Below are 22,023 nucleotides of genomic sequence, written 5' to 3' on the forward strand. Positions count from 1 at the left end.
CTTTACTCATTGAAATTTATTCATAGCCATAGTTTTAAAATGTTTAAAACAACATAGCTCCATTAAAAAAAGTTCTTAACATTACAGTGTGCTAATTAGCTATTTGATTTAAAATATGTGCATTCTGGCTCTCTAGTTTTTCATTGTTTTTGTTAGAACTGTTTCTCATTTTATATCAATGTTCTTAGCAATTTTAATGATTTTCAATTTATAAATTTAATATAAGGTATTTGTTTCTTTAGATTTATTTCAAATACAGTAGAACCTCTCTAATCCAGAAGGATATACCATCCAGGGCACTGCTGACGAGAATTTTTATTCTCAACCAGAGACTTTGACATTTTTTCTTTACCCAAATTAAGAGTTTCAACCGTTTTCTATCTTTTTTGTTCTACATTTTTCCAGTGTATTGTTGGTGTCCACTGCCTGGACTTCTGAGAAAGTGAAACAATGATAGCGCCTGTGTGTCTCAATGAATGTGATTAGTCAGAAATGTCAGCTTTGGTCAAAAAACTTTTCTTTCTTTATTTCATTTCTCTGTGTTGCACTATTAACCTTGGTGTTTTAGAACTTGTCCAGCACTCTATTATTTTCTGGGATTATCTAAGTGAATTTACAAACATGTTGAAAACATCAAATGATGTAACAAGTATAAACTGCTAATGGCAACATAATGCCAGAATCACCAAGGTCCAGAGGAATCCAGATTAGAGAGGTTCTATTATATCTTAAAGTAGGTCATATCTTCAACCACAAAAAATAATTTTTAAACTTGTATTATACCTAAATTGTATGAATATCTCATATTTTTTGTTTTTAAATTGACTATCTTTTTAGAACAGAGTACAGTATTACCTTTTTCTCACTTTTTTAGTTTTTATTTGGATGGTGACTTGATGATATCGTAAAAAAAAAAAAAAACGGTTTAAAAAAAGAGATGAAAATGTTCTTTATATTCTTTAAATTTATTATATGAATATGAGTGTCTGACATATTGCAAAAAAGGAGTGTACTGTGTGCAAGGAAATTGCGATAATATTGTCGCTTTATAAACATGGGTGGAGGTACAGGGGCATTGGAAGGGAGGGCAATGCCCACCATCCATCAATGATGGAGCCAACTGATCTAATGATGTATAATAGATGTGTATATATATGAATTGGCATTATCATCATCATCACATGGCCCCCCCCCCCACCCCAGCTTTTACTATTGTGCCCTCCTTGGCGTTTCATGTCTATCTTAGGTTCAGAAATAATATTATGCTCATTATGATTTGATATCTGTTGAACAGGGTTTGCGCTGCCTGTTGCACCAAATCGCGACAAAATATTTCATTTGGTGAATTGATGAATTCACCAAAAGAAATGAAAAGATTGAATTCGTCAAATCGTGCCATTCAGCTTCTTGATGGTCAAATTGACCATTTGATGCATGTTCAAAAGTCCAGAAGAGAAATTTTTTGTTGACCAATTGCGAACAATGTTCAGCGACTTTTGAGATTTTCTCAGAGGAGGGTGGGAGTTGACAGAGGCGACTAACTTTGTCTAGAACCGCACCCCCAAGAGCCACATCCAAAAACCATCTATTTTTTTAACCCTTTACTCGACAATAGTGAGGACGCATAAAAATTTGGTTCACGCCTCCTATGGGATGTATTCTTTTCTATAGTTCCAAGAAGAAACCTCCCCAACTTCTTTTTTCCCATGTTTCTCCATGTTCGCGCAACCTTGAAAACCACTTTCACTACTTTGAAATACAGATGAAGCATTTCACTGTATTGTATAGATATAGTCTGAGGGGGGGTTGTAGAATAAGATGACAAGGTATCCAGATGCATCTCTGAATGAGGGACTGTATAACAAATTTTCCAATTTCTGAGAGTTTTTTCCCTGTGGGTTGCATACCGGAAATTACATTACTTTTGCTGCTATCTACCTACATTCAAAGATAGTCTATGTGGCGTAAATTTGCTTCATTCCTACAAGATTAGAAATGCATATTTTTTCAAAAGTCGTATATGTTTGGAATGCCCATTCAAATTGTAAAAACATTTCAGATCGTTGTTGAGGGGGACCAAATCTGTGTAAAAACTCTACTTTGAGTATCCACAGTTTTGTCTTCTAGTTACTATGCGGTCATCACCGTGTCCACATCATGAAAATCAAAGATGTGTATGCAGAATCATTCTTTGGAGGGACACAAGGATTTCTTCCACAGAAATTTTAGCTCCATTTACATGTGTAATAAAATATCCTGGGAAGTTCCCAGTAACAAGGATTTTCACTACAACCCATTTGCATGCCATTTAGTTTATGCCTGTATTCCCCCTTCTTTTTGGAAGTTGTCACTGGTGATGTGGGTGGTTGGCTCAAGATGGCCAGCGATAAAAGCTAACAGCAATTTTTGCAGCACAAAGAAGAGAGGAGGAAGAGAAGAAAGGATTATATTGGAGAGGAGATCGAAGTCGCCCACTATTATTCCACAACAAAGATGGGACTCTTTTGATGGATCTTCGTCCCATTTTTTTCCCTCCCATGAGGAAAAAAAATTGCAGTGCAGGTAATAATCACCAAAGCTACTCCCCAGTCTTACACATGCAAACGGGGCTTTTGGGTCACTAACTCTCAAAAAGAATTTCAAATTAATAAGATTGTATAAGAATGTATTTTTTTCAATATATTAATTTTCTACAAAAATGTTTAAAATATTTTAATTTTTGATCTTTATGGGGGGCACTGGCCCTGTACCGCCCCCTCAGATTTCGCTTCAGATGGAAATCCGGATTTGGAACTTGTGATTCCACAGTGGTAATCGGCTGAAAATATGATTTTCTAAGGTCTTCCAATTTTGGCTATCCCTTCAAAAAAAACCTCTGGTTGCCACGACAATCACACAGACCTACAACACACAAATATGCACACATTAAATTTCAAATCCACACATATATTTTTTACCAATTTGTCGGATAGGTGGCTCCACCCACTGAACACAAAACACACCAAATGCTGGGCATACATACATAAGCACACTGTTAAGTTTCACCAACACAAATCTGACATAACTCCCATATTCAGGTGTGAAAATATGTGGCAGTTAATGATGATAGATCAGAGTGGTGGACCATCAGGGAGAGAAAAGACAATCATTCTGCCAGAATATTGCTTCACAATTATTTATATGATTAGGGAAAATCAGAAGATAAACTTCAGAATGCGCTAAGTTTTTCCAAATTGGAAAATCAATCAGAAAAGAATTTAGATTCACTTTATTAGTAAATATATAAGTGTGCCAAATTTAATTATATTTGTTTTAGATTTGTTACATGTGTTAAATTCCATGTTAAATTCTCATTGTTTATGGGTTTCTTTGCAAGCTTTTTATACTAGTAGACAATGAAAGTAAAAGAACCTAGTTATAAGCTGGTAAATTAACTTTTTTTTCAATGATCCTTTGGTTTGAACATCTTTTTATAAACAAATTATTTGATTTACAGGGACAGCACTGAATGATTGGGAGGGGGGAGACCATGTACTTTAATTTTTTTTTTCGAAAGGGACCCACTTTCACTCTTGAAGGATCCAGATTTTGCTAATAATCCGGGACCCTGGTAAATCAGAGTGCAGTGGCATCTCTGCCTCAGTATCATGAACCTCGTTAAAACACCATAGTGGAACAGAATGGATGTATAAAATACAAATAGCAGTATTTCTGTTAATAGTCCCAACAGGTAACAATTCAATTTCGAAAATGCTTTTGAATTGTGGGCAGCAAAAAAATGTCGGTGAATTCTTGAGAATTAAAATATTTTTTGTACTGGAATTTACGTTTTTATATTAAACAATTTTTATTTGTCCATGATTTGCATTTAAATTTATTTTTCCATTTTGAACTTGATATAAATTGTTTTGGAATCCACATTTTATGATGCATTAATTTGGCTAAGGTTCTCTCTCATTTGGCTACAACTTTTTCCATCTAATTATCCAAATTGCTACAGTTGATAAAAAGTCAGGGGGAACCTTGCTGTAGAATGAAGAAGTTCAGAGATATATAGACATTCGTTTGTATTATTTATTGCAAATAAATTTGTTTACAAGGTTTGTTCAAAAAGTACCCGACCATAATTTTTCGTGCATAAACCAGTGAATCTAGGGAGGGGTGGTTTGATGCATGTATGTAGCAATTCTAGTGCGCATGCTTGTTTTCTTTTCCTGCAGAGGCAGCCAGTCTCCGACAGAGTGCTGATGAATGAGGAAGTATAAGTGAGTCCCATCACATTTTCGTTTTGACAAAATGGCAGGAAAAACTTGAACAATGCTACTGCATTATAAATTTTGTGCTTATCTTGGCGATTCCTGAGTGGGAACAATCTGCGAGATTTAAAAGACTTTCTGAGATGAAGAAATGGGCACCACACTGATATATAAGGGATATATTCACCTAAAAGATGGCCGAACATTGTTGGAGACCTAAGAACATTCTGGTTGGCCCACAATATCCAGAAATGAGATCGTTATTAACCAAGTGAAGGTGATGCAGGGGATCATCAAATCACCATCAGAGAACTTGCAGAAAAAGGCAAGCATTAGCATCGGATTTGTTCCTTCTATTTTGACCGACGATTTGGTCTTCAAGAGATGCAATGTCAGTCATGTTGACCATCTTCTATGACTCCAGTGGCATGGTTCATCACAAGTACACACTGCACAACCATCACCAAGTAGTACTATCAGGAGGTTCTGAATCACAATTGGCAGATTCGTAATGATTAATCCAGTAGCGTGACTAGCAGCTTCTGCAGGCTCAATTCAAGCGTGCACATTAGGATTGCTTACATATGTGCACCCCACCATTCCCCCTAGTTTCATTGGTTTACACATGAAAAATTATGGTCAGACACTTTTTAAATAAACCACATCTATATGTTTTCAAATTTATTAATAGCGTAAGCAGTAGTAATATAGTGACTGTAAATAACATTTATGTTTTCTGTGGAAACATATCTAGATTAGTATAAAAGTACCTGGGTTCTTGAAAATTTGGGTTTCAGAAACCAATGCTTATTTTACTTGGATAACAGGGGGTTTGTATTTCCAATCAAAATCTTTTGTTAAATTATTTACAAAAATATTTTATGCCCAAATTGTTCACAAAAAATTACAAAAAATAAGAAAAATGTGGTGTAAATGCTTATTATTCTAAAATAAACAACATAGCTTTGGCATTTGTAACTCAAAGTATATATAAGAGTTAACAACTTTTTCAGATCATCTTTTGAATGGAACATAGCTCCATATGATGTGCCCGATCTTTACGCTAAACCTGGAGCACCTTGCGATAACTATAATGGCTATTGTGATATATATCAGTCATGTCGAGAGGTAAATACTTTTTTTAATTTCAGAAGTTTCATTTCTTATTTTGGCTATTTTTCTATTATTATGTATTCTATATACCTGAACATTAGCCATACAAGCCTCAGAATTTTCTTCCCTCAAATATAAATTTCTGTGACAGAATTTATTTTAGCTATTCAAAACGAGTTTTAAGTTGCTGAAACTAATCTTGTTGATGGTAATAAACAAGAAAAAGGAAATAATGTGCAACCAAATACATCAAAACAAAAGCTTCAATAATGCATGTACTGTATATAAGTTGCATCATAGAAGATGACAGTTTTCGTATCAGAAAATATCATTCTTACAATTTTTCACTCATTTGGGCACATGTGATGTTATTCTCCGATAATAAATCAGTAATAGGTTGATTGATGTTTATGTCAATTCCATGGGCTAGCGGTTTGTTATGATTCATATAAGCATCATAATATTTTTAAAATCCTGGCCGAGCCCCAAAATTTTTATATGCAACTTTCCATTTGCATACCCAGATTACTTTTAGTGTTTCCCAACATTAATTCAAATGGATGACAACAATGAAAGACAAGGTTTTTCCCACTTAAATCATTTATTAACAATACTTTATAATGTTTTTAGAATTAACAAAGTAACAAACAAATTTTTCCTTAAAGCGTTAACATTAGAAAATATCACAATGTTAGTGAAACGTTCTCATCCGAGTCTGTCTGACAGGGTACCCTTTAAAACTTTGTTATCAGAGTTCTCACATCTTCTACAATGGAAGAACAGTCCAAGAATCCGGATCACCTCCCGATGGCACAAGTTCAGCAAGAATGTACACTAGCGAGTCCAGGAAAGACTCAGATAGGTCCCGAAGTTGGTCAACAATATTCCATCCTTGATGAGAGGGTGTCCCCTTGCATTTTCACATGCAGACGACCGAACGATTGAAGAGATAACCAACAGGAGGTGAAGCAGTGTTACTCCAATGGCGTCACAGCTAGAAACTGGATCATCAACTCATGACAAAAGAAGAGCAACCCTTATCACGGAGCGAAGCCAGACGATACGCCTCAGCAATCAACTAAGATGGAAACGAACTAATAAATAGCAACAATCAACTAAATGCAGAAATCAAAATGGTGTCGATACTTAGTACACTGCTTGTATATATGGAGAAACTCTTTGTTCATATTATAGATGACAAATCAACACTGAGAATTGACGTTACTGAAATTAACATAAAACTTTTAACAAACAATATCTCATTTGCATATTTATACGGAATAAAATACTATTAAGTAACTTTGACATATAGAAATTGACAACAGTCAGAATGCAAACATAACTACCGATCGGTCGCATACAATCTCGCGGATAGATCCTAAAATAAAGGTAAGACAAAATTTATAAAAATGACTAGAATAAGGACTATTTCCGCAGTTGCCTAATGGTAATGTTACAGATACAGTTGAAAAAGAAAATTGCAACTTTAAGTATTAAAAAAATAAAATAGTATGTCACAAACCATAGGTGCCAGAACCTAGGGCCATGGAGGCAATGCTCCCCTCCAGCATTAAATGTAAAGCTGACTGATCTAAAGTATTTCCGTATATATGAATTGACACCATCATCGTGCCCCCCAGGCTTTCAAGTCTATCTCCACTTGTGCTAGAGGCTGAGCCATTTGAGCCCCTCAATAAATTTTGTAAGGGGGCTGAGCCCCCAATAATTTCTAAAAACAATGCAATGCACCTTCCCTCTCCTTTGTACGCTCTTGAGTCCTGTATATATGGGACGACCAGCAACTTTCAGCCTCCCAATGGTTTCTTCATGTCTGCGCCTCTGTCACAAACTTTAAATCACACATTTTATGTACCAAGTTCGGTTTTATAATTTTGCAGACTTTAACTATGAATACTGCTTAAGAAAAATATAGAGGCATTATATTTATTATGTTTTATTTCTTCTCAATCAAGATTGATCCCTCTGGTCCACTAGCAACACTTCGAAAGCTTCTACTTACTCCTGAGGGTGCTGTAATTTTGAAACGTTGGTTTGCAGAAAGATGGTGGAGTGTTCTTCTTCTCTTTTCTGCTATTTCACTGACTGCGGTATTAAATACATATAGATTTTCTTATGATAAAACTCCAATACAGTAAAACTTTGCTATATTGATATCCAATATATAGAAACAATAACAAATCATTTAATAATTTGGAAAGTCATGCAACATGTGTTAAGTATATTTTTATAATGAATATAACAATGGGATCGCTATAATTAATAGACATTCCCAATCAACCACTAGGATGAAAAAAGTATATATAAACAATATAAATATTCCAAATAAAAATTTTATGCTTAAAGTGTGTGTATAAACATAATTCAATAAATAGCATAATTGGACAGTTAAATATGGGTAGTATTTCATCCATGCTTATGATACTTCTATCAGTTAATTTTTGCTGTTCAATTACTTTTTTGCTTCCATTCCAAAAAAATAACCTTTTCTTTTCTGTCCAGTTTGCAAGTGAAGCTTGCCCAGTAGTGTTCTTACCCAAACTGACAGTTTTTTCACTTCATGAATCCGTAATATCAGTGACATCATTCTTTTAAATCTATCAGTCTGCTGAGTAATAAATTGGACTTGAAGATAAATGTAGATCATAGACACAGGAAAACTTTTATCTTTGTTCCTTGATCCACTTTTGTAAATTATCTTCAAGACTACTGTTTTTCATTACTAGCTCTTTTTAGCTTCAGTATATTTTTTTAAATTTCTTTTTCATTTCTCCATTTTCAAACATAGCATTCATCAACATTTCCCAGGCAGCAGCTTTGCATATAACCAACTTTCTATCTGTGCCGTCTAAACACATGGGCCCACTCGGGCACCTCAAGAAAAGAGGGCCTCACAAAAATCATTTGGTCCAGGGGCCTACAATGTTCTTAAGATAGCCCTGCTTCCTGTGTTTTTTCACATGCCATCAGTTATATCAGTATTCTTCAACCTTTTTACAGCTGTGGACTGATAGAAATAGTTGAGACCAAGGAAATGCAGAAATAAAATAAATAAATCTTTCTTAATTCTTTTGATTTGCCTTATGCTCCTCAATCAGTTAAATTATGAAATCTACTTGATTTTGCTCATTGCAACATTACATTGATTTTTATTTGTATATACTTATTTGAAAATCATACAACGTGTATTTCATATAATTGCACTCCTTGCTGTTGCCAGAGATACTACAAATTATGCAAAAGTTTTGTTTTGACATTTGATTTTTCTTTTTGAAACCCCCTCCCCATTTTCGTAAACCTGTGTGTGTGTGTGTGTCTTTCTAATATTTCATTTTTCCGTTTTAGTTTGTTGATGTTGTTTACTAATAAGCAACTGTGTTCCTTATTATTCATTATAAATTTGCAATGTATCATCCAGTATGGGTCTCTAGACCCCTTGGCTGATTTTTTTGTTTCTTGTATTTATGTAAAAAAAAAAATTAAAACAATAAAATATATCTTACAATAAAAAAAAAATCACTAACCTGGTGATTGTTAAAGGCAAATAAACACCAATATAGGGAGGTACCTCGGTAAAAGTTTGTTATAACTGGAGCTCACAATCGCAGGGAAAAATTATCATTGTAACAGTTTACTAATTACAAGTGAATTTAAAATGAAAAAAAAAAAAATTTTTATACAGGCCCCCCCCCATCCCCTAACTTCTATTTAAAAAAGTTGTTGATCTGTTTCTCCTGAGGCAGACAAATTCCAAGTTTCTAAGTGCAATATTCACCGAGATATTTGGTTTTTGGCCCTGTCAGGTGATAGATTAAAGCAAATGCCTGCTCTAGCTGCACTATAATCATCTTACGGATCCCTTCATTCCAATATTAACAAATGAACTGCACTCTACTCATGAACTTGATTTTTGTGCTTGCAGTAGTTGATTCTCTAAAACATTTTTACTTGGAATTTTGTATTCTCAAAACCATTCAGCCAACTGACCTAAAAATTGAAATTCTCACTGCGCACCATGGCTTTATGGACTTTTAACTTCTTTCTAGTAATTGGAAGGGTTTTCTTAGCATGATTTGCCCAGCCGTTCATTAACAGTCAGGTCAAATAAGTCACGGCCGTGTAAAATGCCCATAATTTATTAGTCACTGGAAATGAAAAAAATGAGTTGAAAATGAAATCTTTAAAATAATTTTTCTTTACAGTGTCTTCCATCCTTTGTTAAAAGTACCTTGGAATAACATTAATGAGTAGAATGTGTGATAAGTGACATTAATCAGTCCTGATTAAGAGATAGAAAAGTTAAAATGAGCTTTTTCCAGAATTTTAAGAATTTACAGCGAATGACATTCTAATTTTTTACTAGCTATAAAAAATTTTTTTTGTATCTTTGACATTAGCTCCTTGACAATCACTTGCAAACCACTCATTATAGCGAGATTCTAGTTATAAGCCGTACTCATTATATCAGACTTTTATTGTACTTTACAAGAATCAAAGTTGACATCAGACAGGATAGTCACTATTCAAGCAAGAGCTCCACTCACACTGTAAAAAATTAGGCTAATATTAGAAATATGGACAGCAATGAAAAAATTCATCTTGTGAATTTCACTGTCCATACTGTCCATCCTACAACAGGGCTAGTACTACAGATTGAGCTATGCACGAATGGGGCAGTTGCAGGGTAGTAGGGTCAGCTGTCTCCTTCATGAAATAGGATGTGCAATGCTACAATACAAATTTTTTAAGTCGCCCTCTTACTACAACAACTTGTTCATCGAGGCCCCAAAAACTTGTGAAAATGCCAACACATTTGCATTTCCTCTGAAAAAGCAAAAAAAAAAAAAAACTTCTCTTGGCCAAAATCTCTCCCTCTTTTCAACCTACCACAAAAGGAAAAAGAATATTTTAGCACCCTACTACTTATTTGTTTGGACCTCCATAGCCAATTTCAATTTTTTTTTTTGGTGATAACGACCACTTTGAGAACCACTGCTTTAGGGGAATAGTTGTGATTCCTAATGAGCAGAGAAACACATTCTCATTTTTCTTCAGATTCTTTTTCTGAATAGCTTTCCCCGTACTCATAGTGTAGCTGCAGATGCACAGTATACCAAATGTTGAAACATATTTCATTTTCAAAGCAATTATATCAATAATGCCCTAACATTTGAGTAGGCAATAATTAGGTTGATAATATGTATTTGTCTTTGCTGTTATTCAGTGAAGAAATGAGTAACAACAGAAAAATTTAATAAAAATGTCTTGTTTGAATTAGCTGCAAGGCTACAAGGCTAATTAATCGTCAAGACATAAATTCACTTTTAAAACTGTATAAGCCATGGCTTTGTGTGTGAAGTTATGGTACTTTCATTAGTCTATCTGTAGTCAAAAAAATTACTAGTCAAAAAGTCTTTGATTGTTACTTTTTTGCTTCTTTTTTTTCTATAAGTTCTACCTGTTTACTATCAATACATGCATGCTATATTTCATAGAAATCTATTTGAATGGGAAGAAATCCCTTCAAAAATTTAAAAACCAGTGTTGCTACAAAAAAAATAAAAAATAAATTCTAACAGAAAAGGATATAAATAGTAAAAAAAGAAATTCTTTATAAAAACAGTGTTTACTGTATATAGAAAATGAAAAACAAATTTCACTCATTATATTTGATGGTTCATTATAAGACAGGTTTGTTATAGTGGAATTTCACTGTATAATAAAACTAGTGTAGCTCATCTCTCATTGCACATTAATTTAATTTTTTTTATTCTCCTTTTTCAAGGTTATTACTGTACGGCTTATCATTCATGGTCAAACAAAGAATTTTTTATCCACCATTTTGCCCCACCAAAATGATTTCAATTTCTGCCATAATAGATCAAGTTCTCACTCACAAGCCACTTATATGGTCACAGCCTCTTCTCGAACAACAAATTCTTTAGCACGACCCCGTATCAGCTCTGCTCCAGAAAATGGCTGGGTATAGAATGAATATGACTCTGAACTTACAAAATCAAGCAATTCATAATTTTTAACAGCACAAAAAAACTGTAAAAGTTAAAATGCTCAGAGTAGCTTCAAGAATAATGATGAGAATGGAAACAGATATTTTATAAGGATATTGTAATCGTTTCTATTACTTTTATCTCATACGGATGTGGCTTGCATGAACTAAATTGTATTATATACACATTGAAGCAACAAGCAGTAAAAAATATTGATTTCCTCAAATCAAGGGAAATCAGTTACCAGTTTTACTAATGAAGTCTTATGATGTAAATATGCAAGGTTCAAAATAAAGTCTGTACCTATTTCCCTTAATTTTGACCAAAAACATTGGATCTATCTGTAATATAGAGCGGGCAAGCCTGATCTGATAAAAAAAAAAAAAGTTCTATTGCCCTCAGTAGTAAATAGGGAATTAGCAAATCTATTTCAACGTAGAAAAGCAAAATAGGAAAAATATATGAATTACGAACTTGTAGAGCATTGTTGATTTATGCATTACTGACACCAAGAACAAGAAGGAATGCACAATAATAACCAAGAAGAGTCATGGGAAGATGAATGGTTATAGGTAGGCTATATTTAGTGAACACAATTTGCTGATGTACGAACAACATAAAACTTCACTAGTCTTTTGAAAATATGCCAATTCTGGAGGGGAAAGACTTTTCCATTTTACAGTATGTCACTGTTCCCATTCCTATCGAGCGAGATGGATGGGTTTCAATTACTTTAACTTTTTATTATTTAGTTACTATCTGCTTATTTTATATTTTTAGTACCTTTCTTTTATGTTATTGATTATAATAATTTTTGTGGCAATTAAATGCATTTGTAACCATTTCTCAAGACTAATATGTTATAATTGTCCTTTATTGTTTCGTGGTGTCCATTCTACCTAATTTGACAATGCTCTACAACTCTAAATATTTTAATTTTTTTTCTCTTTATTTTTTATCAAGTTAGATTTGCTAAATCCTTCTATCTCAATGTCGGGCAACAACTGACATTCAGGGGGCAATGCAATTGCTTTAGAAAGTCAGGGATGTCCACTTTACAATATAAACCTAATATTTATAGTTGGAAACCACCCTTTCAGCTGAAATAGACCCAGACTTTATTTAGAAACCTGTGTATGCATACATTCTTTTGAAACAGGATGTTTTCTAATAAAATGGAAATTTCCCTTCCTATTTTCATTTTATTGAGCATTGTAAATTTGATTATGTTTAGTTGTATTAGTTTTATCAGCGTACAGATACATTGTTTTTTTATGATTTTTTTCCTTAATAACAATTCCTCTTTCCCAAATTGTACTAACCAGTGATTTTTTATTTTGTGGAGAAAAAAAAGAATCACTATTTTATTCTCAGGAGAAAGCTTTTACAACTAAAACTGACCATGCAGATATATTTCTCTTCAGCTGAACCGCTGTATTTGATGTTTTAAAAATTTATCATCACTTTTTAAAGCATATTGTAACACATTGGTATGTTTTAAAATTGGAATTTTGTGTCTGTGTGAATTTGAAAGATGCATATTATACACTATATATTACCTATTTTGATCAATTATAACTCATTCACCCAGTTCTTTTGCTGTATTATATAAAAGAGGTAGCCAAACTGTGACACGCATGTCACTTCTGAAACAGGTGAGTTTTCTTCAAAAATTAAAGAAATGCTGTTCAGTTTTCCTATCAAAGAAATTCTCTACAATTTTTGAATGATCAATTTCTTTTTCTTATGAATAGTTTGTTTGTCCAACATTTATTTTGTATGGTAAGACCTTCTTAACAATAATTAAGTCATAACTTCTGATTCACTCTTTTTTCATCTTGCATGATGGAAAAAAAAGTGATGCACTAGGTCACATCATATATTCATGTATTATTGCTCCCCCTCCAGGGCCGTATTAAGACGTTTGAATGCCCTAAGCCAGTATTTCTCAAATTGTACATCGCCTACCTTTGTCAGGGCATCATGGCGAGCTGGAGACATTGATTTGTGCACCTATTAATGCTTTGAAGTGGGTCTTTTATAGGTGAAAATATCTAACAAACTATTATGGAGAGATGCAGACGAACCACAAATTTTGGGTAAGAGAGCGGTAGGTGATTCAAGTTTGTGTGTGTGTGTGAGAACCACTACCCTAAGCTCTCAAAATGATGTTGGTGCCCCTAGAGGCAGCTCTTTGCCATGCAACCCATGCAGCCACACAGGACTTTGCTCTAGAAGGGGTACCAAATCCGAGTTTAAAAGGCAAAAAAAGCTTTGTTGACCAAAAGAAAAACATGGTTGTGGGGAAGGGCACCAAAAATAGGTCCCACATGGTAGAGATTTTTTCTCAAGCTCCTCCGCCATAAGTATATTTTATTCAATATTGAATCTAACAATGAAGAAAAACATAGAATTAAATTTCAGAAAAATATAATTTGATATTTTTTTGTGGTGCTTTTCTTCCTCTGGATGCTCTAAGCACATGCTTATTTTACTCAATGGTTAATACTGCCCTGGCCCCCTCCTACAAAGTTCATTGAAGGTCCCCAGGTTCCATCACCTATGCTTAATATATTATGTACATAGGATGAACACATCTATTGACAGGTATACATCATTTAGCATTTACATTATGGTAACTTAATTTATGATTTAAAAATAGAATAGTGTTTTCTTAAAAGAGTGGCAAAATAAAAAATATTTTTGGGCACTGTTGCCTAGGTCAATAAGATACTCGCCTAAAGTACCATAGGATGTTTAGAGGTGTCGCAAGTTTGATACCCGGTTCGTTCTTGTCAGAAAACTTTCCTGACACAGGGGTACAACAGAAACAGCGACATGACCACACAAAAAATTGCTACCGCAGGGAGTCCCCCATCGAGGAGTTAGCGCACCAACCACTCGACGAGTATAAAAAGCAAGCTTGCTGTTTGGAATTGCAATAAATTGTAGGTTCCGGTCTAATTAGCCCTCGTGTGCAGAAAATGACAGTGGTGACAAAAATGATCAATAAATATTTTTACTACAAAAACGCAACAGTTGAATTATATGACATGAATGTCGCTTTCCACTTGTTAATATTTGAATTAATTTTGAATTATATTTTAAAAAAATTCTGTCCTGTAAGAATGAGACATGGTCTTTGTATTAAAATTTAGAGTGGTGCACGCACTCATCATGATGATAGCACAGCTTGGAAAAAGGTAGGCCATCTTCTGTATATACAATATGTATTATACACAGGGTGTGCTGTTAGTCCTAATTTTACCTTTATTTCATCAACCGTTTGTTATAGAGGTGTGGTTCTAATTTGAAAAATTCTCAAAATGCGTGTTTAAGAACCAGTTTCAAGAGTGAAAATACAGTGTGTCACAAAATAAAAAAATTTAAATTTTTATACGGTCTCCCTGTCCTCTAATTTCCAATTAGAAAGTTATTACCCTGTCTCTCTTGAGGAAAACAAAAAAATCCATGTTTCTCTAAGTGTGATATTTGCCGAGATATTTGAATGCAAACATCGTAGAAAAATTGGGAAAGAACAGAATAAATGAGGGAAAAAGTCTGTTAATTTTAGTCTCTTTCCCAATTTTTCAATTGAAATATCTCAGCAGATATCACACTTAGAAACAGGGATTTTTTTTGTTGGCCTCAGGAGAGACAGGGAAACGACTTTCTTATTGAAAGTTAGAAGACAGAGGGACCGTATAAAAAATTTAGATTTTTTATTTTATGACACTATTTTCATTTTCAAAACTGATACAGGGTGATTTCTGAACACATTTTGAGCATTTGTTTTAAAACTAGAACCTCTCTATGATGAATGGTTGGTGAGATTAAGGCCGACTTAGGACTCACAGGACACCCTATACATACAGATTTGTTTATGCAATAGTATCATCTGTTATATACAATAGATACATTTTCAAAATGTATATAGGAAGTGCAGGTGCCATGAAATAGCAGGGACTAGGCTGGATTAATATATTTGAAAGCCTTTCACTTGAGTGATATCCCCTCGACTCATTCAGATAAATACTATTTGATATTTTTTGTGGTGCCCCTTTTGTCGTGATGCCCTAAGTATGTGCTTATTTTGTTTAATGGTTAATCTGGCCCTGGTTGTGTAGTATGGAATATATATATATTTATGTATATATATATAACAGATTTATTCCGCTTTCAAATATGGCTGTCAAGTGGAACAGTGATAAACTACTTTGAAATGCTTTCATGATGCTCTACAGTCAGTGTTGCGTGTGCTTGGTTGTCACCATTATTACTCCTATTATAAAAGAAGATTTGTTTTCTATTTCCAGAAATCTATTCGTGCAAGATTCAAAAAATCCTTACCAATTATTTGGAAAGGAAGCACAATGTATATCGTAAGAGTTGCATTTCATATTCTGCTGTTCTCATTTTTAGCTAGTGTATAATTCAGCTAGCTAATTTAGCTAGCATATAATTCAGAGACATCAGTTTTATAAAGATAAGACAGATTATATTGTATTTTTGTTTATATATTTACAATTATACAGTATATGTTAAATAGTTGAACAACTCATTGTGAAAAAGTCATAGTTATATACAGAATTCATATAATTCAATTACTTATTCTGAAGATCAGAAGATATTTTCTTAACCACTTTATGATCAAGGATGTAATATTGCGTCCAAGGCCTGTAAAATAAATTCAAACAACTTCTCTATGTTTTCTTCCCTCTCTCCTTACCATCGCAAAGCTTTGTTATGACCCTATATATTTTTCCCTCTTGGTTTTTTCTGTATCCTCAGTGATTTTTTTCCACGTATGTATCTCTGCTACAGTAGAACCTCTCGATAATGGACACACACGGGACTAAAAATTTTGTCCGCGAATGGGGAGGTAGATATACAGTGGAACCTCGTTTATAAGGTTTTCACATTTATACAACATTTGGCTTCGGCTGCAATTAGTTCCTATATATTTTAGTGTTAAAATGTTCGTGACTGTGTGTGTGTAAATGATACACCAGTGATTATGCGTATTCGTCAGTCATGTCGATAAAGAAAGTTTGATTAAATTTCACATTATTTATCACTTTTAATGGCTATTATGCATAATTCCTAAATGAAGTTGGAAAGTTTGATAAATATGGAAAAACTTATAGCCTTTCTTCTCTTCATTAAACCAGTTAATTATTTTTACCCGTACACAATACATGCAAAAATTTTGTATTAAAAATTAAATTTAATTAAAATAAGTGTGAAGAAGATAGAAACGTTCATTACAACATTATCAGTGTTAGAATGTTGGTTTCTGTCACACGTATCAACAAACAAAACTAACACATTACCATTCAAATTCACCATCCTGGACCATAGTTATGTTCAGTTAATCAAGTAATTACTTGATGATTTATCATATTTACCAACACGACCTTGGGATTAAACATAATCTTAGTTGAATATGGTAAATTATCGGTTTATGATTAAAAAAAATTAATGAATAAAAGTTTTGAAAAAATAGACTTTGTGCCTGATTTTACTGTCCACTATCGAGAGTGTCCGCTAACAGGGAGTGGAATACATTAAAGCCCTATTTTATGGGACCGGAGATCAGAAAAGTGTCTGTTATGGGAGGTGTTCATTAGGGGAGGTTCCACTGTATATGTATGTATATATATATATATATATGAGTGAAAAAGAACAGATAGGGTGAGGGAGAAAAGAGAAATCTACTTTATACTTACTCTTTTATCTAATCTATTATGCTGATTTACTCTCTTTCACATTTTTTCTTCTTTTTCTCTTCTACTTTTTCTAACGTGTGTGGTTAGGTTATGACAAGGTTACCATATTTATCGCTGATTTGTCAAATACAAATCATCCAAATTTTTGGCAATCACTTGTAAGTGAAGGGGTTAAAGATGGTGTGTCAGGTTACATGAAATACTTTAACCCTCTAAGCAGCACATCAGAAATCATCCTCCTTCAAAATGGCATATCTTTTTTAATGAAGTAGGCTTTCTTATGATTTTCAGTAGATGCGAACTAAGAGGGGTATAAAGAAAATCACCCCCATTAACCACTTTATGATCAAGGACATAATATTGCATCCAAATTGTTGCGGAATAAACTCAAACAAGCTCTCTCTGTTTTTGTTCCTCTCTGATCATCATGCGTCTTTGTTGTAACCCTACGAAGTTGTTCTTTTTACTTTCCTTTTATTTTTCTATGCAATTATTAGTTATTCCCCCCCTCCCCACATATGATGGATCCTTCTACTAATATACAGATACAAGGAAACAGGTAGGGTGAGGGTGAAACGAGAAATCTACTTCATATACCTACTCTTTTTTATCTGTATCCTCTCTCTCTCTTATCTGTACTTATTTATTAAACTGCTTCCTTTCATTTGTTTTTTTCTTCCTTTTCTCTTACTTTTTACATTTTTACCCCCCTTTTCCTAACATGCTTTTAGGTTAGGACAAGGTTACCATGTTTATTGCCCATTGGTCAAATAAAGATCTTCAGAATTTCTTGTCAATACTTTGTAAGCAAAGGGGTTAAGATATAAACTTTACAAACTATCTGGGCTTGTCAATACTAAAATAAGAGGTTTTAAGGAGGCGAGATATCTTGTCAATGCTGCATAAAGGGTTAAGTATAATCTGAGTTAGGTTTTGTGGCCATCTATTGGACAACATAAAGACAATGTAAAATATCTCTTTAAACCAGGAAGTTTTTGGAAGGTTAAAAAAGAGAGAGCAGGAAATGATGTGTGAATAAAGAGGAAGTGTAAAGAGGCGCTGACGTGAAGAAAACATTGGAGGGGCTGAAAATTGATGGTCATCCCATATATATGGGACTCAAGCACGTATACAGGAGGAGAAAGGTGCATTGAATTGTTTTTTCGGAAATTGGGGAGGCTCAAATGGCCTCAGCCCCTAGGTTCTGGTGCCTATGTGTGTGTGTCCTGTTCTCTGTGGGTCCACCTTGACTGTTCTGGGACAGAGAAGGAAGACTGCATCTGCGATTTTTGTGAATAAACTATGACACCTATTAAAACAAACTATAAAATTTAATTTTTTTTATTATCATAAGCTCATTAAATCTTATTTTCGATCCATCTTAGTTTTCTTGATTTTGAGCTTCCTATATTCCATATTACCCAACTATTTTATATTCACTTCCAACAGATATTTTTTCTTAATTTTTAATAAAAAAGAATTTTTATTAACTTTTTAGAAACAAATATTAATCACAAATAGTTTAAGTTTGTATTTATGTGGGTTTTTGTTTTTAATCCATTCATTATTTAGTAACATTCACTAGTGTAAATGGTATTCCATAATACCTGCACTTCCTATATTTACTGCAGTTTTTTTGGAATAAGCTGCACAGTTCCAGAAAAGCATTGAAAAAAAGTTGTTCAGCACAAATCGCCACATCACATCCTTCCTTATATTCACTATCAAATTTCACTAATAACAAACATAGGGAGAGGATATCAGTTTTCAATCCCTGTAATTCGAACATACCATTTACATGTTATCCACTATTGTAATCTGTAATTGTTTTAAGCCTTAGATAAAGAGAGGTTGCACTACATACAAGGCCTTTCTAGCTTTATCCACAAATCCATACTTTGGAAGCAGAAGCTGACCCATTTAGCCTATTGCCTAGGGTTGAAGTCTTTCCATCTGAGTCAAATTAATGTTTTTCTTCTCATAAAAATCTGATTATTCATCTGAAAGTCTACATTTTACCCTTTGTCATAGTTGTGGGCTTATGACTTACTAACCGATATGGCGACTCAGGTGGGCATATTACCACACTCTTAGAACCAATAGTAATCATAATTGATGAGCTGAGATTATTCATCCTATATCTGGGACAAAATAAACTACCCCGTGTACACAACTTTACTATATAAAGAAATGTTCATTTCAAATATGGCAAGCACAAAGCATCAATGATGTTGAGTATCCCTAATAAATTTTATGAAAATTTGCATGGTCAAAATAAATTTTCTTTCATATTTTAATCTTGAGATTTTTGGATTGGTATTTTTATTTCAATCCATTAGTTTAATTATTGCATGTTTCAAATTTGCTGTTTTGGTGACCAGCTGGTTTTTTTTGTCACTAATATTGATAAATTGATATTACTTGATAATATCTAAAGCCAGTGTGTGTGTGTTCTCCCCAGAACAACTGAGTGGACCACCTAACTGAATAATTAAAGAGATGAATTGCAATGTCTGCACATTCTCACGCCCCACAAGCTCCTACCTGGCTATTTCTTCCCACCAGCCACCTTAAAAAATTCTGGGGAGAACTCTGTAAAGTTATAATAATATGAAAATAGCAAGATTTAGGGAGTTCTTTTTGCAATCAATGTGAATGATTAGCTCATCACACACAGCTATCATCCAACCATATATTCAAAATCATTTACATGAGAAATTATCAGATCAAAATGAAAAAAAAAAGTTAAGCTACATAATTATTATCTTGTTACGTGTTCTGTTAAGCCATCTCTTATAAGATGGAACACATGAAAGTTGCATGTTGTTATGTCAGAGATAACTATGGAATAAGTGTTATTGTTAAAATTTTATGAATATCATTTGTGATGCTTTATGGATTCTTAAAAACATAAAACTATTATTTGAGCTGCTAATAGTTTTAAAAAGTAGTATTGGACGATTTTATGCTCATTAAAAACATCTGTCACCTGTATTTCCAATATAAAATGGAATTTGTTTAATTCTCGGTACTGTATACTGTTTTTGTTTGTGTGTATAAAACCGTCCAATTGTCTACCTATACTTATGTTTTATGTAATCACTTATACACTGTTTTTGCAGAGATTGCTTGTTCCATCTAAAAAAACTATTGTGAGAGTATATATAATATACTGATACTCTGAAAATAAACTGTGATACATTAAACTAATCTTAATGATATTGATACTTATTAGTTTGGTTCATTTTATAATGTCATTTTTCATTACTTTTCTTACATTATTTCATGTTGGAAAATAAATATGAAGATATGTTATGAACAGATGCATGCACACAAAAAATGATGTTTTTCACAATCAGAGGACATAAGTGAGCCCTCACGAAAATATGACCTGGTTGAAATTTTCGAGAATAAGCATGTAAATTTGCCTGGTGGGGCCTCAGAAAAATCACATGGCCCGGGGGGCCCATGGTGCTCTTAAGATGGCCCTGCCAAAAGATATATTTGACCTAAAAATTGTAAAGAAATGGTACTGGCAATAAAATGATTGGGACTATTCATTGTTCTAAGTGAAGTGAAATACTTTATCTCTCTCGCCAATAATTTCAAAAAATCAAGAAAAGAGACTCTTCTCCGGATATTATGTCAAGGTGAACAAAGGAAAGCTTCTTGTCTCCACCAGGAATCAAACTTTTCTCTTGCATTCTGAGTACACTACCTATGTACCACGACACAATCCTGCTTTCCTCATTTCAAGAACAGTAGCATGAGGCACTGATGCATAGAATTTGCAGTCTCTTTTAACCCATTAAAGACAACTTTGATTTTTAGATAGAAAAGAAACACTGAGTGGAACCACTCCCACCATTAATTGGCAAAGAAAAAAATTAAAATTTTGAATGGCAAATTTTCTTACCAACCGTCATCAGTGGGTCAACTTCAGCAAATAGACCTTAACACTAGAAAGACTGATCCAGAGAGTATACCTAGAAAGATGGGATGGGGTCAAAATGACCCCTCCATAGTTTTTTTGCAATTTTCGTATACCTTAATGTTTCAAATCACGGTATATCATTTTTAAAACATAAGAGTTATAACAAAAAACAAAGGGTGAAACAACTGACCTGTTAATATATTTGGCTTTTATCTAGCACTCAAAGCATTCTGTACAAATCAGCTCTCTCGATGCACATTTGCTGCACACTGGTTTTTGCAGTTCCTTCTAACTTGGCACTTCTGTCGTTTTTTGTCTCTATCAATAGGTGTTTTGCATATTATCACATTTTGAATTGTAGTTTTCAAGTTGAAATACTCAGCACAGAGTTCTTCACATAACTGCAATATGTAAGTTCTCAGAGTGATTTTTTTCCCTGTCACTTGTTTGTACAAAATCAAAGCATTTATCGCAGACATATCCAAAATGTTAGAAAATACATGCATTGGACTGCGACGGCTTCCAGTTTTGGTCATGTATAATCGCACCATTTGATCCACGATGCCGATTCCATATTTAGTTTCGTTATAATAGGCAACTGTTTCTGGGGTCTTTTTTTCGTTTTTGTTGAAAGTTACATCAGTATGAAGTGAACTCAGAATTAGAACATTTTTATTCTTTTTTTCCCAATAGGATGTCAGCGTGATATAAGTTCCAGTTCTGAATATAATTGACGAGAATAGATCTTGTTTTCCTGTTTTTGCAGTTGCACATAATCTTAGTGATGTAAAATAATTATCTGTTGCACCATATATACTTCTTGCGTACATAATGGATATCGTTGCATCCAGTTCAGGCAAAGAAACTGACCAAGAAGTTTCATTTAGATGACTATGAGCTTCAGCTTCTGCACATTTCTGTATATGACGCATCATTTTATTGCTGAAAATAAGGCGCTATGAACT

General features: G+C 33.7%; 1 protein-coding gene across 1 annotated transcript in view; it reads left to right on the forward strand.

The window, feature by feature from the left end:
- Positions 1-20,351, forward strand: part of LOC149067551 (uncharacterized) — a 120,354-nt gene extending 100,003 nt beyond the window's left edge. The window contains exons 12-14 of the mRNA XM_089252541.1: positions 5,270-5,384; positions 7,343-7,477; positions 11,173-20,351. Coding sequence (XP_089108667.1) covers positions 5,270-5,384; positions 7,343-7,477; positions 11,173-11,376 — 454 coding nt within the window. The 3' untranslated portion in view covers positions 11,377-20,351. The remainder of the gene's footprint in view (positions 1-5,269; positions 5,385-7,342; positions 7,478-11,172) is intronic.
- The last annotated feature ends 1,672 nt before the right edge of the window (positions 20,352-22,023 follow it).

Source organism: Pholcus phalangioides, unplaced genomic scaffold, assembly GCF_987345545.1.
Source record: "Pholcus phalangioides strain wild (caught in Gottingen) unplaced genomic scaffold, Ppha-v1.0 ptg000029l_1, whole genome shotgun sequence".
NCBI lineage: Eukaryota > Metazoa > Arthropoda > Arachnida > Araneae > Pholcidae > Pholcus > Pholcus phalangioides.